The following is a 12,519-nucleotide window of genomic DNA, read 5'->3' as shown; positions in this document are numbered from 1 at the left end:
GTTAAAATTTATATACAGCACAAAGTGATTTATATGCTAAACATCAATAAATATATATTTTTAAATATATTAATACATCCAAAACTAAATAAGCGAATAATATACAGTAGTGTTCAATATAATAGCAGTCCAATGTGACTAACCAGATTAATCCAGGTTTTTAGTATATTTTTTATTGCTACATGGCAAACAAGGTACCAGTAGGTGCAGTAGATTCTCAGAAAACCAACAAGACCCAGCATTCGTGATAGGCACGCTCTTAAGGCTGTGCAATTGGGCAATTAGTTGAAAGGGGGGTGTTCAAAAATATAGCAGTGTGGCATTCAATCAGTGAGGTCATCAATTTTGTGAAAAAACAGGTGTGAATCAGGTGGCCCCTATTTAAGGATGAAGCCAGCACTTGTTTAACATGTATTTCTCTTTGAAAGCCTGAGAAAAATGGGTCGTTCAAGACATTGTTCAGAAGAACAGAGTACTTTGATTAAAAAGTTGATTGGAGAGGGGAAAACTCATAAAGAGGTGCAAACAATTATAGGCTGTTCAGCTAAAATGATCTCCAATGCTTTAAAATGGAGAGCAAAACCAGAGACACGTGGCAGAAAACGTAAGACAACCATCAAAATGGATGGAAGAATAACCAGAATGGCAAAGGCTCAGCCAATGATCAGCTCCAGGATGATCAAAGACAGTCTGGAGTTACCTGTAAGTGCTGTGACAGTTAGAAGACATCTGTGTGAAGCTAATCTATTTACAAGGATCCCCCGCAAAGTCCCTCTGTTAAAAAAAAGGCATGTGCAGAAGAGGTTACAATTTGCCAAAGAACACATCAACTGGCCTAAAGAGAAATGGAGGAACATTTTGTGGACTGTTGAGAGTAAAATTGTTCTTTTTGGGTCCAAGGGCCGTAGACAGTTTGTGAGACGACCCCCAAACTCTGAATTCAAGCCACAGTACACAGTGTAGCATGGTGGTGCAAGCATCATGATATGGGCATGTTTCTCCTACTATGGCGTTGGGCCTATTTATCACATACCAGGGATCATGGATCAGTTTGCACATGTCAAAATACTTGAAGAGGTCATGTTGCCTTATGCTGAAGAGGACATGCCCTTGAAATGGGTGTTTCAACAAGACAGTGACCCCAAACACACTAGTAAACAAGCAAAATCTTGGTTCCAAACCAACAACATTGATGTTATGGAGTGGCCAGCCCAATCCCCGGACCTTAATCCAATTGAGAACTTGTGGGGTGACATAAAAAATGCTGTTTCTGAAGCAAAACCAAGAAATGTAAATGAATTGTGGAATGTTGTTAAAGAATCTTGGAACAGCTGAAATAACAGCTGAAAGGTGCCACAAGTTGGTTGACTCCATGTCACACAGATGTGAAGCAGTCATAAAAAACTGTGGTCAAACAACTATACTATTAGTTTAGTGATTCACAGGATTGCTAAATCCTAGAAGAAAAAAAGTTTGTACAAAATAGTCTTGTGTTTGTAAAGTCAACGGCAGAAACTGCTATATTTTTGAACACCCCCCTTTCAACTAATTGCCCAATTGCACAGCCTTAAGAGCGTGCCTATCACGAATGCTGGGTCTTGTTGGTTTTCTGAGAATCTACTGCACCTACTGGTACCTTGTTTGCCATGTAGCAATAAAAAATATACTAAAAATCTGGATTAATCTGGTTCGTCACATTGGACTGCTATTATATGGATCACTACTGTATAATAATTCATCTCTGACATTTACTTGTCTTTTGTCATTTATTTACTGTTATTATTTACTCTTGTCCTCTCGGCTCTGCGTCAGGTGTGTTCACAGCTCCTGTCAGAGGACTTTACTTCTTCAGCTTCACGGCTGCAGATTACCTCAAAGGTTACATGGGACTCTACCTGTACAGGAACAATCAGCCAATCACCTTCAGCCTGAACCTGAATGACCATGGCGGCTATGCCTCCACGTCCAACGGAGTGGCACTGCAACTGGAGGAGGGTGACGGGGTCCACCTCAGTCTGCCGGCCAGCTACAGGCTCTACGACGACTCCCGAAACTTCAGCGTGTTCTCCGGCTTCCTGCTGTTCTCCCTCTGACGGGACATCCCCCCTCTAACGGGACCATCCCCCCTCTGATGGGACATCCCCCCCTAACGGGACCAACCCCCTCTGACGGGACATCACCCTTCTGACGGGACCATCCCCCCTCTGACAGAACCAACCCCCTCTGACGGGACCATCTCCTGACCCTACCCCGTGCCTCGGACAGTGAGCTCGAACCTTATCCACAACCAACTTGGAATGTATAAATAAAACCTACCTGAAATTTAAACACTGTGACCACTTTAAATTGAAAATTATCCACTAATTTAAATTTAGGTTTTATTCACCTTCTCTCCTCTCTTCCCTCATGTAAATGAGGGAGTAGGGGGAGGTAGAGTGTACAGCCCAGTCCGGCGGGGGAGAGTTCACAGCCCAGACCGGCGCCTCTCCCTGACTCTACCTCCTTCACCTTTAGACATCTCTCTCTCTCTCCACTGTGACCGTTATTAATTTGGTGTTTGGTGTAGTCTTACTTTATAATGGCCCGCGGGTCGGTCATAAACCTAATGTCAGTGGATTTTAAAGCCTAACTCTGACCCTAACCTTCAAGAGCTAGTGTTATTTATTAGCGAAATAACCCTGACAGACCTCACCAGCTGACCCGCTGCAGGTCAGGAGGAGGAGTTTAAAGTTTAAAACAATCAGTTTCATGCTGAAGACACAGAAGGAACATTTCACCAAAATCTGATTTTATTACAAAAACAACAATCAAGTCTTCAATATTTGACACAATAATAAAAAAAAAACCTAATAAAGGAGGAGGAGCAGGAGGAGGAGGAGTTGAGGGGTCAGAGGTCATCATGCGGAGCAGTCACTCCTCCTCTGAAGCTGATTGGACATATTCTGGAGTACGGAGACGTGAGTCAGTAACTGAACCAGAGACGAATTCTGAAACAGGAGAAGAAGAGTTAAATACGTTTGTTTCATATTAAAACAGATTCTGTTGACAGGAAGTCATGTGACTGACCAGCTGAGCAAGGCGGTCTCTGGCAGTAGGACTGCAGCGGACCACCTTCAGCTTCTCCTCCAGAGTCCCTATGAAGTCCAGCAGAAGTGCCATCAAGTCCACCACAGACCTGTAGACACAGTCAGCCTTTAACATCTGACAGCTCCAGACCAGGACCGCTCCTGGTCCAGGTCTGCAGCAGCCAGGTTCCTGGTCCGAGCTCAGAGAGAGACCGGTCCTGGTCTGAGCTCAGAGAGACCGGGTCCCACAGAATTCAGGTGTGTACCTGTGCAGCGGAGCCTGGATGGGCAGGTCGGTGCGGCCCGGCGGTCTCAGGAGTCTCTGCCTCAGGTGGTTCTGGTCCTTCAGGAGGTCCTGCAGATGACTGCAGAACATCTGCAACATCTGGAACCTGCGAGCTGCAGCACAAACAGTTTCACTCTGACTTTATCAGGACAAAGTCCACCATCAACAGAAAGTTTTTGGTATTAAGATGATGGAGACTCACTGAGGTGGAAGGTGTGCGAGACGTCAGTGGTCTCCTTCTCCGCCTGCAGCAGATCCACCTGCAGCTGCAGCTGCAATAAGTTATATAAAATGAATTATATCTGACTTCATTAAGAGCTTCATGTAAACAGGATGTGATGTCACACTGAGGCATACCTGCTCCAGCTGTCTCTGTGTTCTGATTCGCTGCTCAGCCTCATGCAGCTGAGAAGAGAAGGTGGGGCTTAGCCATGAGGAGGCGGAGTCTATTCCCTCCTGGACAGGAGGACAGGTGGAGACAGAACAGCTGACATTTATTTCACGGCTTGTATCTGATCGTTTAAAGTTTTATTTTCTCCCACAGGAAGCTGATGTTCATGAGTAAATGAAACAATATGACCTCTGACCTGAGACAAAAGCTCTCTGGAGACACACTTGGCCATGAGGCTGGCCGCAGGAGTCACAGAGGATGGAGACAAGTCCCACTGATGCATCTAAAGCTCAAACAAATCAAGAAACATGACATAATAAATGTTCAAGTGTTTTCACAAGATAATCCAGAGGCGAAAGGTAGCACTGACAGTATAGTGTAAGAAAGATTGTCACTGTTTAAACATTTATTAGTCACAATGTGAGAGAGAGAGACTTGATAAATATGATTGGGAAGTTTTCGATATGCAGCTCAATGTAACCAGGGGCAGGAAAAATTTGCTTTTTGTTGCCTCAAGTCTGGGATCAGCAACAAGGTGTCACTGTGGCTGTTAACCCAGCCAGATCAGAGACCCGCACCATGACAGAAGTGTCCCTCAACCACTGGCGTAGCCAGAAAAAAGACATTGGGTGTGCACCAGCAAAACTGGGTGTGCCAAATTTATTTTCAACACCTCCACAAACATTCAAAAGAATGTGTCTCTGGAATACAACATTATTAACACAACAACAACATATCCACATATTCTCTTCAGTAATAATCAACAGTTAGTTTACAGCAGGTCTAAACATTCACTTGTGACGTGCTCTCTAATAAATCGATAATGCTACCTATACACCAGAAGACTTTGAAAAGATTTGGAAAAGACTCCTGGAAGACTATCAGCTCACACCTGCTCACATCTAAAGAAGAAGTGTTTAGAGTTTTTAGTCACAGCCTAGTCTCACACTGAAATTCTACAAAACTGCTAGATTTACTAAAGACTTTCAATTTTTAGTCTGGGACTGTGGAAATCGTTTGGTGTAAGCCCAGCATAACAGAATCAGTGTTTCCCACACATAGACCATTCTGTGGCGCACCGCCACAGAATAGAGACCGACCGCCACAAAATGATTCTGTTTTTTTTTCCTCTCTAGGGGATTAAAAAAACTGTAACGTCTGTAACGTTAGCCAACACACAGAAAACACCACATTCACATCAATAAATAAATGTTTTACAATGAACCGGGCCGGTCTCAGAGCTGTCAAGACTCTCCGGTAACGTTAAGGCATATTTAATGGTTTCCTTAAATGCCGTTAACGGGACAAGGTCAAAGCGGCTGCTTCAAGCTAGCTACATCGAGGGTAGGTTCGCTTCCTGTTTTCAAAGTAAAAGCACAAATTCTAACGTTATAAAGGGCAACGGGCGTTTTATTTTTGTGAATGTAACCGGAAGTGCGTTGCTCACGACGGCTAGAGTAGCGCCGAATTCGTCCGAACAACATTGTAAACAGCTGGTATTTAGACAAATTAACGACGCACTGGGGATCTAAACGGCTACTTTCTCACCTAAAAGGGTTTAAAATGATAATAAAGTTATATATTTAAAGAATTTAGGACTTTACAGCCCTAATATTTGAGGGGATAGAGTAGACTACTATGCCCACAGTCAAATCAAAAAGAATAGACCACATTTTTTAAGTTATTATGAATATTGTTATTGTTGTAGTTATCAGTAGTTTTTCTGAATGTTTCCTGCTTTAATCCAGATGAGTATTGAAAGTTTTTTTCCACGGCAAAAACGGACTCGTCAAGAGGACAAGGAGCAGCATGAGGAGGTATCAGTCTGAAACAAAGTTGAACAGTCAAATGGCTCGTAAACGTTAATTTATCTGAATGTTCTATAGGCATCAAACAGTGGTGCTCAGGGAGAAATAGAGGAGGACAGCAGACAAAATGCTCCTGTAAGACAGGCAGCTGCTGAAACAACAGGTGAGGTGGAAACAGAGAAGTTTAGACTTTAAATTAAAAAAAAAAAAAAAACTAGTGGGGAAAGTAGCCTATTTTAATTCTGATTTGTCTGTGGCTGTTTTTTTGCTGTTTCTCAAGCAAGACTATCCATAAATGGGCCTGAACCCAAGGAGGTCCCTTATGAAGAGACTTGAGTTGTTTTTCAGGAAGCCAAGAAAAATTAGGTGTTCTGATAGGACATGAAGCTGTGCACTAAATAGGCTACAGAATCTGAATCAGGCTTTGTTCCTTAGGTAGTTTCTCTATTTTCTTTATTTTATTTGTGTTAATATATTTTATTTTTTACATTATTTTACCAAAAAAGTTAGAACAGGTTATTGGTTGAGGTAGGTCTTAAGTTAATTATTTGAAATAAAAATCTCCAATTGAAGTTGTTTTGTGCAAATCATTCCTGTCACAGAATCTAAAGATTGAACTAGTTGGGGTGAGGAATGAAACCAGGCAGGGTTCTGGTAAAAATGTTTTTAGTTGTCTTCTCTTAAATAACCTACTTTTAAAGAAGTAAGATTGAGCTGAAATGCAGTATCTTTATAGTGTCTCAGCAGGTGACTCTGAAGAACAATAGAAACAGGTTTTTTCATGTGGCAGCTTCAGAAAGTGTTGAACACCGCCCGCTGCATCCACCCGATGACCGACTGCACCACACTGTGACACTCGATTCACCCACCGGTGTCAGTGGAGCACCACACATTGCTAACTGGTCTGTGGGAAACACTGAAAATAATAGAAAAAGCACACCGCAAAAACACAACACACACACAGACATTGTGTGCCCAATGAGATGAACATAGTGAAATATAACATTCATGCACATACTGATGCACGTAGCCATAACGTATCCACATTACGTGTGATCAAAAACACTATTTAATCATCTGAACACATTGGGCTTAGCAGCAGAGTAAAGGACACAACGATATTGCGCTAACCTGTGCTCTGAATTTACAGGGCGAGACGGCGTGGCTTGGCCTTGAACGCATTTATTATTTCATCGGAGTCCAGTCTCTCCGCAAGCTCTTTTTCAAACATGAGCAACGAAATGCTGTTAAGTCTCTCTGTGAGCATTGTAGCTCTGCTGGTTGATTTAATCCTGTTCACAACCGAAAACAGGCGCTCCACAGAGCAACTTGTGACAGGCAGTGACAACAGAATACGCAGTAAACCGTTCATGTTGGGAAAAACAACTTTGTCACATGAATCCAAGACTTCAATAAGGGACGAGAACTGATGTCCCCCGTCAACTTTACGCCTGATGAGTTGCCAAAACACAGTGGCCCTCATTTATCAAGCGAGCGTAGAAACCAGCGCAGATCTGAGTGTATATTTCGTCTTACGACAGGGTTCACGTGGGTCTATAAAAGATCTAGAAATATCTAGAAATGCTTTCAAAAAATCTAGAGAAGGATCAAGAAAAAATCTAGAAAATGATCAAAAAAAATCTAGAAAAGCTCTAGGAAAAACTAGGAAACAAATTGAAAAAAAGTCTAGAAATATCTAGAAAAGCTTTCAAAACTTTTCAACTTAGAGAAGGATCTAGAAAACTCTAGAAAGTGAGATTGAAAAAAACCTAGAGATCTAGAGCTTTTCTAGATTTTTCTTGATTATTTTCTAGATTTTTATTAATCCTCTAGATTTTTCGAAAGCATTTCTAGATATTTTTCTGGATTTTCTAGATATTTGTTTTCTAGATCATATTCTAGATTTAAAAAAAAATCTTTTTCTGGATTTTTTTCCTAGTTTTTACAAGAGCATTTTTAGATAATTTCCTAGATTTTTCTAGATCCTTTTAATTATTCGAAATCTTTTTAGATATTTCTAGATTTTTCTTGATCTTTCTCTAGATTTTTCTAAAGCATTTCTAGATTCTAGAAAAAAAATCTAGAAAATCCAGAAAAAGATCTAGAAATATCTAGAAATGCTTTAAAAAAAATCTAGAGAAGGATCAAGAAAAATCTAGAAAAGCTCTAGGAAAAACTAGGAAACAAATTGAAAAAAAAGTCTTGAAATATCTAGAAAAGTTTTAGAAAAACTTAGAGACGGATCTAGAAAACTCTAGAAAGTGAGATTGAAAAAAACCTAGAGATCTAGAGCTTTTCTAGATTTTTCTTGATTATTTTCTAGATTTTTATTAATCCTTCTCTAGATTTTTTTGAAAGCATTTCTAGATATTTCTAGATCTTTTTCTGGATTTTCTAGATATTTGTTTTCTAGATCATATTCTAGATTTAAAAAAAAATCTTTTTCTGGATTTTTTTCCTAGTTTTTACAAGAGCATTTCTAGATCATTTTCTAGATTTTTCTAGATCCTTTTAATTTTTGAAATCTTTTTAGATATTTCTAGAGTTTTCTTGATCTTTCTCTAGATTTTTCTAAAGCATTTCTAGATTCTAGAAAAAAAATCTAGAAAAAGATCTAGAAATATCTAGAAATGCTTCAGAAAAAAATGAGAAGGATATTAGACACGAGCTGAGAGCAGACGTGAGATCTGATCGTACCCTCCGCTCACGCCCAAATTGATAAATGCCGAGGCTTGCGTAGAAATCATCTTACGCCCACTTTACAACTGTCTGTCAAGGATCATAATCCACAAGGAGCGCAAATCAGAATCACTCCTGATGGGTGCACACCTGCCCAGGTGTCGCAATGCATCATCTGACGGCAATTTTTTTGGGTGTGCCAGCTGCCTCTGTGGGTGGCACCGGCACACCCTGGCACACCCGTGGCTACGCCATTGCCCTCAACACATGCTCCTTCTAAACTCCACCGTTGTTAATCGTAGATCAGCCAGTGCGTAATGCGTGACAAAATCATTTCTACGCATCAGTTTGTAAGCCACACTTAACTTGTTGTCCTAATTAAACATCACATACGGGCTCAAATGTGCACAACACCTGACTTATTCTGAAAGGATTTCCCACAAACGTTTTTTCTCCTGGGAGAGGGATCTGTGGTCATGGATCGCTGTGCACCTGCAGCGTTAACATCTCCATGTTAAACGAAAGGGGAAACAATCGGCGATCGGGATTTTGACACAGTGATTAAAGCAGGATATCTGTGAAAAATGTATGCGCTCCATAATCACAATCAGAAATACTTTATTGATTCCCGGAGGGAATTTCGCTATATATGTATATATAAATAGTTTAAATAGCAGAATATATAGACTTAAGAAAACATAAAATCTTAAACATACAGACTTCAACATATTATTATTGGACAAGAAAGCAGCAGTATGCAGGGGAAATATAAAATATGATAATGGATGATAAAACATCATCTAACCCCTCATATTTAGAACGGGTTATTGAGGGTGGAAATGGCAATTTCCTCCGTTGTCAGAGAGCTACAATCTGTAAACAATGCAAGTTGGGGTAGTTTTAGTTTAGATATGAAACACGTTTTAAATAGAGCATAAAAGACAGTGCCAAACAAAAGTTTGCGGTGCCACCGCACATTCTCTCGGCACCCCGAAAGGTAGCAGTCCGCACATTCTCACGGCAAGTTCACTTTTCATACATGTGGCGTGTGCGGGAAAAACAACGTACGCAATGTTTTTATGCATACGCAGCGTTGACTGCGGTCAAGTGAGCCGTCTTTCGCTTCCCCGTAGTCAAGCCAGCCGTCTCTATATAATGTAATGCTCCTGTATTGTGATATTTACGGTAAATTCACTGAAACCGCTCCAAGTGAGCTGACATGAAGGATAAACACTTTATTGTCATTCTTTGTCACATTTTTTTTCCAGTATAAAACTGTTACCAGCAGAGAGGATATGGAATAAATAAATAAATATGAAAATACGATTAATTACGATATTCACAGAACTGTTCAATTTATTTTGTAAAACGCCTTTATATATAGACTGTACAGTAAAATATTACAATATATTAAAATTAATTAAAATTAAACTGTAGTTGACTGTTTCCAGTCACTAATTTCACTGCAGACTCATTCTACAGGACTTCAGGTATATTCTAACAAATTAACAGGACTTTTCACTGTGGAAATTCATAATACAATGCACTTCAATATTTACTGTACATTAAAAATATTACATTAAAAATTAATTTAAATTAAACTGCCAGTTTCCAGTCACTAATTTCACTGCAGGTTCATTCTACAGGACTTTAGGTATATTCTAACAAAATTACAGGACTTTTCACTGTGGAAATTCATAATAAAATGCACTTCAACATTACTGTACAGTAAAATATTACATTATATTTTAAAAAAATCATAAAAATTAAACTGTCTGTTTCCAGTCACTAATTTCACTGCAGGTTCATTCTACAGGACTTTAGGTATATTCTAACAAAATTACAGGACTTTTCACTGTGGAAATTCATAATAAAATGCACTTCAACATTACTGTACAGTAAAATATTACATTATATTTTAAAAAAAATCATAAAAATTAAACTGTCTGTTTCCAGGCACTAATTTCACTGCAGGTTCATTCTATGGCACCTAAGGGATATTATCACAAAATTACAGCACTTTTCACTGTGGAAATTCATAATAAAATGCATTTTAATATTTACAGTACAGTAATATATTACATTGTATTAAAAAATTAATTAAAATTAAACTGTCTGTTTCCAGTCACGAATTCCACTGCAGGTTCATTCTACAGGACTTAAGTTATATTCTCACAAAATTACAGCACTTTTAACTGTGGAAATTCATAATAAAATGCACTTCAATATTTACTGGACAGTAAAATATTACATTATATTTAAAAAAATTAATTAAAATTAAACTGTCTGTTTCCAGTCACTAATTTCACTGCAAATTCATTCTAAAGGACTGCAGGTATATCCTCAAACATTTACAGGACTTTTCACTGTGGAAATCCATAATAAAAAGCATTTGAACATTTACTGTACATTAAATTATTACATTATATTTTTAAAAATTCATAAAAATCTGTTTCCAGTCACTAATTTCACTGCGGGTTCATTCTATGGCACCTAAGGTATATCCTCACACATTTACAGGACTTTTCACTGTGGAAATCCATAATAAAATGCACTTCAATATTTACTGTACATTAAAAGTTTTACATAAAAAAATTAATAAAAATTAAACTGTCTGTTTCCAGTCACTAATTTCACTGTAGGTTCATTCTACAGGACCTCAGCTATATCCTCACACATTTACAGGACTTTTCACTGTGGAAATTCATAATAAAATGCATTTGAATATTTACTGTACATAAAAATTTTTACATTAAAAATTAATTAAAATTAAACTCTCTGTTTCCAGTCACTAATTCCACTGCAGGTTCATTCTACAGGACTTCAGGTATATTCCAACAAAATTACAGGACTTTTCACTGTGGAAATTCAGAATAAAATGCACTTCAATATTTACTGTACAGTAATTTCCACAGTGAAAATTCCTGTAAATGTGTGATAATATACCTTAGGTGCCATAGAATGAACCTGCAGTGGAATTAGTGACTGGAAACAGACAATTTAATTTTAATTAATTTTTTAATACAATGTAATATATTACTGTACTGTAAATATTAAAATGCATTTTATTATGAATTTCCACAGTGAAAATTCCTGTAAATGTGTGATAATATACCTTAATATGTCACAATAGGTTTCATATGTGGCTCATAAAGTGGTTAATATGACATGGCCTCGGTCGAGACACGGGCAGTGAGAGAGAGAGAGGGAGAAACGTGATAAATACGTTCGGTATTTGTTTGTGTTCAGCTCAAGGAAACCAGTTGTTTTAGATCGAGCCGAAACAAAATGTTACCTGGACACTAACGTAAGCAACTTGAAGGATAAGTAATTGAAGGCACGGAGAGTAAGAGAAGATGAATGCCTTAACATGTATAGCTGATGGATAATAAGCTACGTAAGTTTGCTTATGTGAGTTCGAATCCAGCTCTTACCGATCTCGCAAACATTTTATTTCCATACATTTATTTTTTTATAGGCAGCTGTGATGTAGTGTTCACTTATTCAATGATGTTCCCCACAGTAGATAGGAGATGCGACTCGTGAAACGCCAGGTATTATGTTTATAAATATGTGACGAATCTGCTGACAGAGCGCGGCCACAGCTGTGAATGTTGACGCACGCACGCGTACGGAAACCAGTTGGTGTGGAAACCAGTAGGGATGTAACACCGGTAACCAGTTAGTGTTAAAACCAGTAAGAACACAACACCGGTAACCAGTTAGTGTTAAAACCAGTAAGAACACAACACCGGTAACCAGTTAGTGTGAAACCAGTAAGAAGACAACACCGGGCTGAAGCGGATCCATAAAGACCTTCAGCTGTTTGTTAAAACTTTAAACTGATGCATTATAAACAGGATTCAGTAACATGAAGCTGATCTGAAGCTTTCCTCTCAAGCATCAACAGTTCAGTTAAACGTTAATGTTTTTAATGTTTCTTATATTTTTATGTTTCTTACCGTTAACGTGAAAGGAACAGGAACACCAGACAGCCCGCCGGCCGTCTTCTTCTCTGGGTTACCGGGGTTACTGAGGTCAGGGTATCTCGGTTTCGCCCCCTGCCGGAGGGAGTCATCGTGACTCCAGGCTGTTTAGATCTTTTATTTCTTCATCATGTCCTTCCTCTCTGATATGAATTTATCCTCCATGTTATTGTATCATATCAGCTTCTAATTAAGACATTTAAATATGTTTTTGTCTTTATCTTATATTATGTTATATTTTACTTTATTGATCCCACAGTGAGGAAATCCTCTGGATAGGAAAACCTCTCCCAGGGCTGTCAGG

The 12,519-nt window shown here is 38.9% G+C and overlaps 2 protein-coding genes across 2 annotated transcripts in view; one reads left to right on the top strand and one right to left on the bottom strand.

The window, feature by feature from the left end:
* LOC131988618 (chromosome partition protein Smc-like) overlaps positions 1-2,273 on the top strand; it is an 83,026-nt gene extending 80,753 nt beyond the window's left edge. The window contains exon 31 of the mRNA XM_059353770.1: positions 1,813-2,273. Coding sequence (XP_059209753.1) covers positions 1,813-2,093 — 281 coding nt within the window. The 3' untranslated portion in view covers positions 2,094-2,273. The remainder of the gene's footprint in view (positions 1-1,812) is intronic.
* Positions 2,274-2,771: 498 nt separating this feature from the next.
* Positions 2,772-12,260, bottom strand: haus2 (HAUS augmin like complex subunit 2). The gene is made up of 7 exons (XM_059353161.1): positions 12,192-12,260; positions 3,939-4,025; positions 3,709-3,807; positions 3,554-3,623; positions 3,332-3,464; positions 3,067-3,175; positions 2,772-2,987 (listed from the first exon to the last, which is right to left on the bottom strand). The coding sequence occupies exons 2-7, from the start codon at positions 4,023-4,025 to the stop codon at positions 2,898-2,900; spliced, it is 588 nt and encodes a 195-aa protein (XP_059209144.1). The 5' UTR covers positions 12,192-12,260; the 3' UTR covers positions 2,772-2,897.
* Positions 12,261-12,519: the final 259 nt, after the last annotated feature.

Source organism: Centropristis striata, chromosome 16 (assembly GCF_030273125.1).
Source record: "Centropristis striata isolate RG_2023a ecotype Rhode Island chromosome 16, C.striata_1.0, whole genome shotgun sequence".
Lineage (NCBI taxonomy): Eukaryota > Metazoa > Chordata > Actinopteri > Perciformes > Serranidae > Centropristis > Centropristis striata.
Note: the sequence above shows the minus strand (reverse complement) of the source record. Positions and strands in the feature narration are given on the sequence as shown.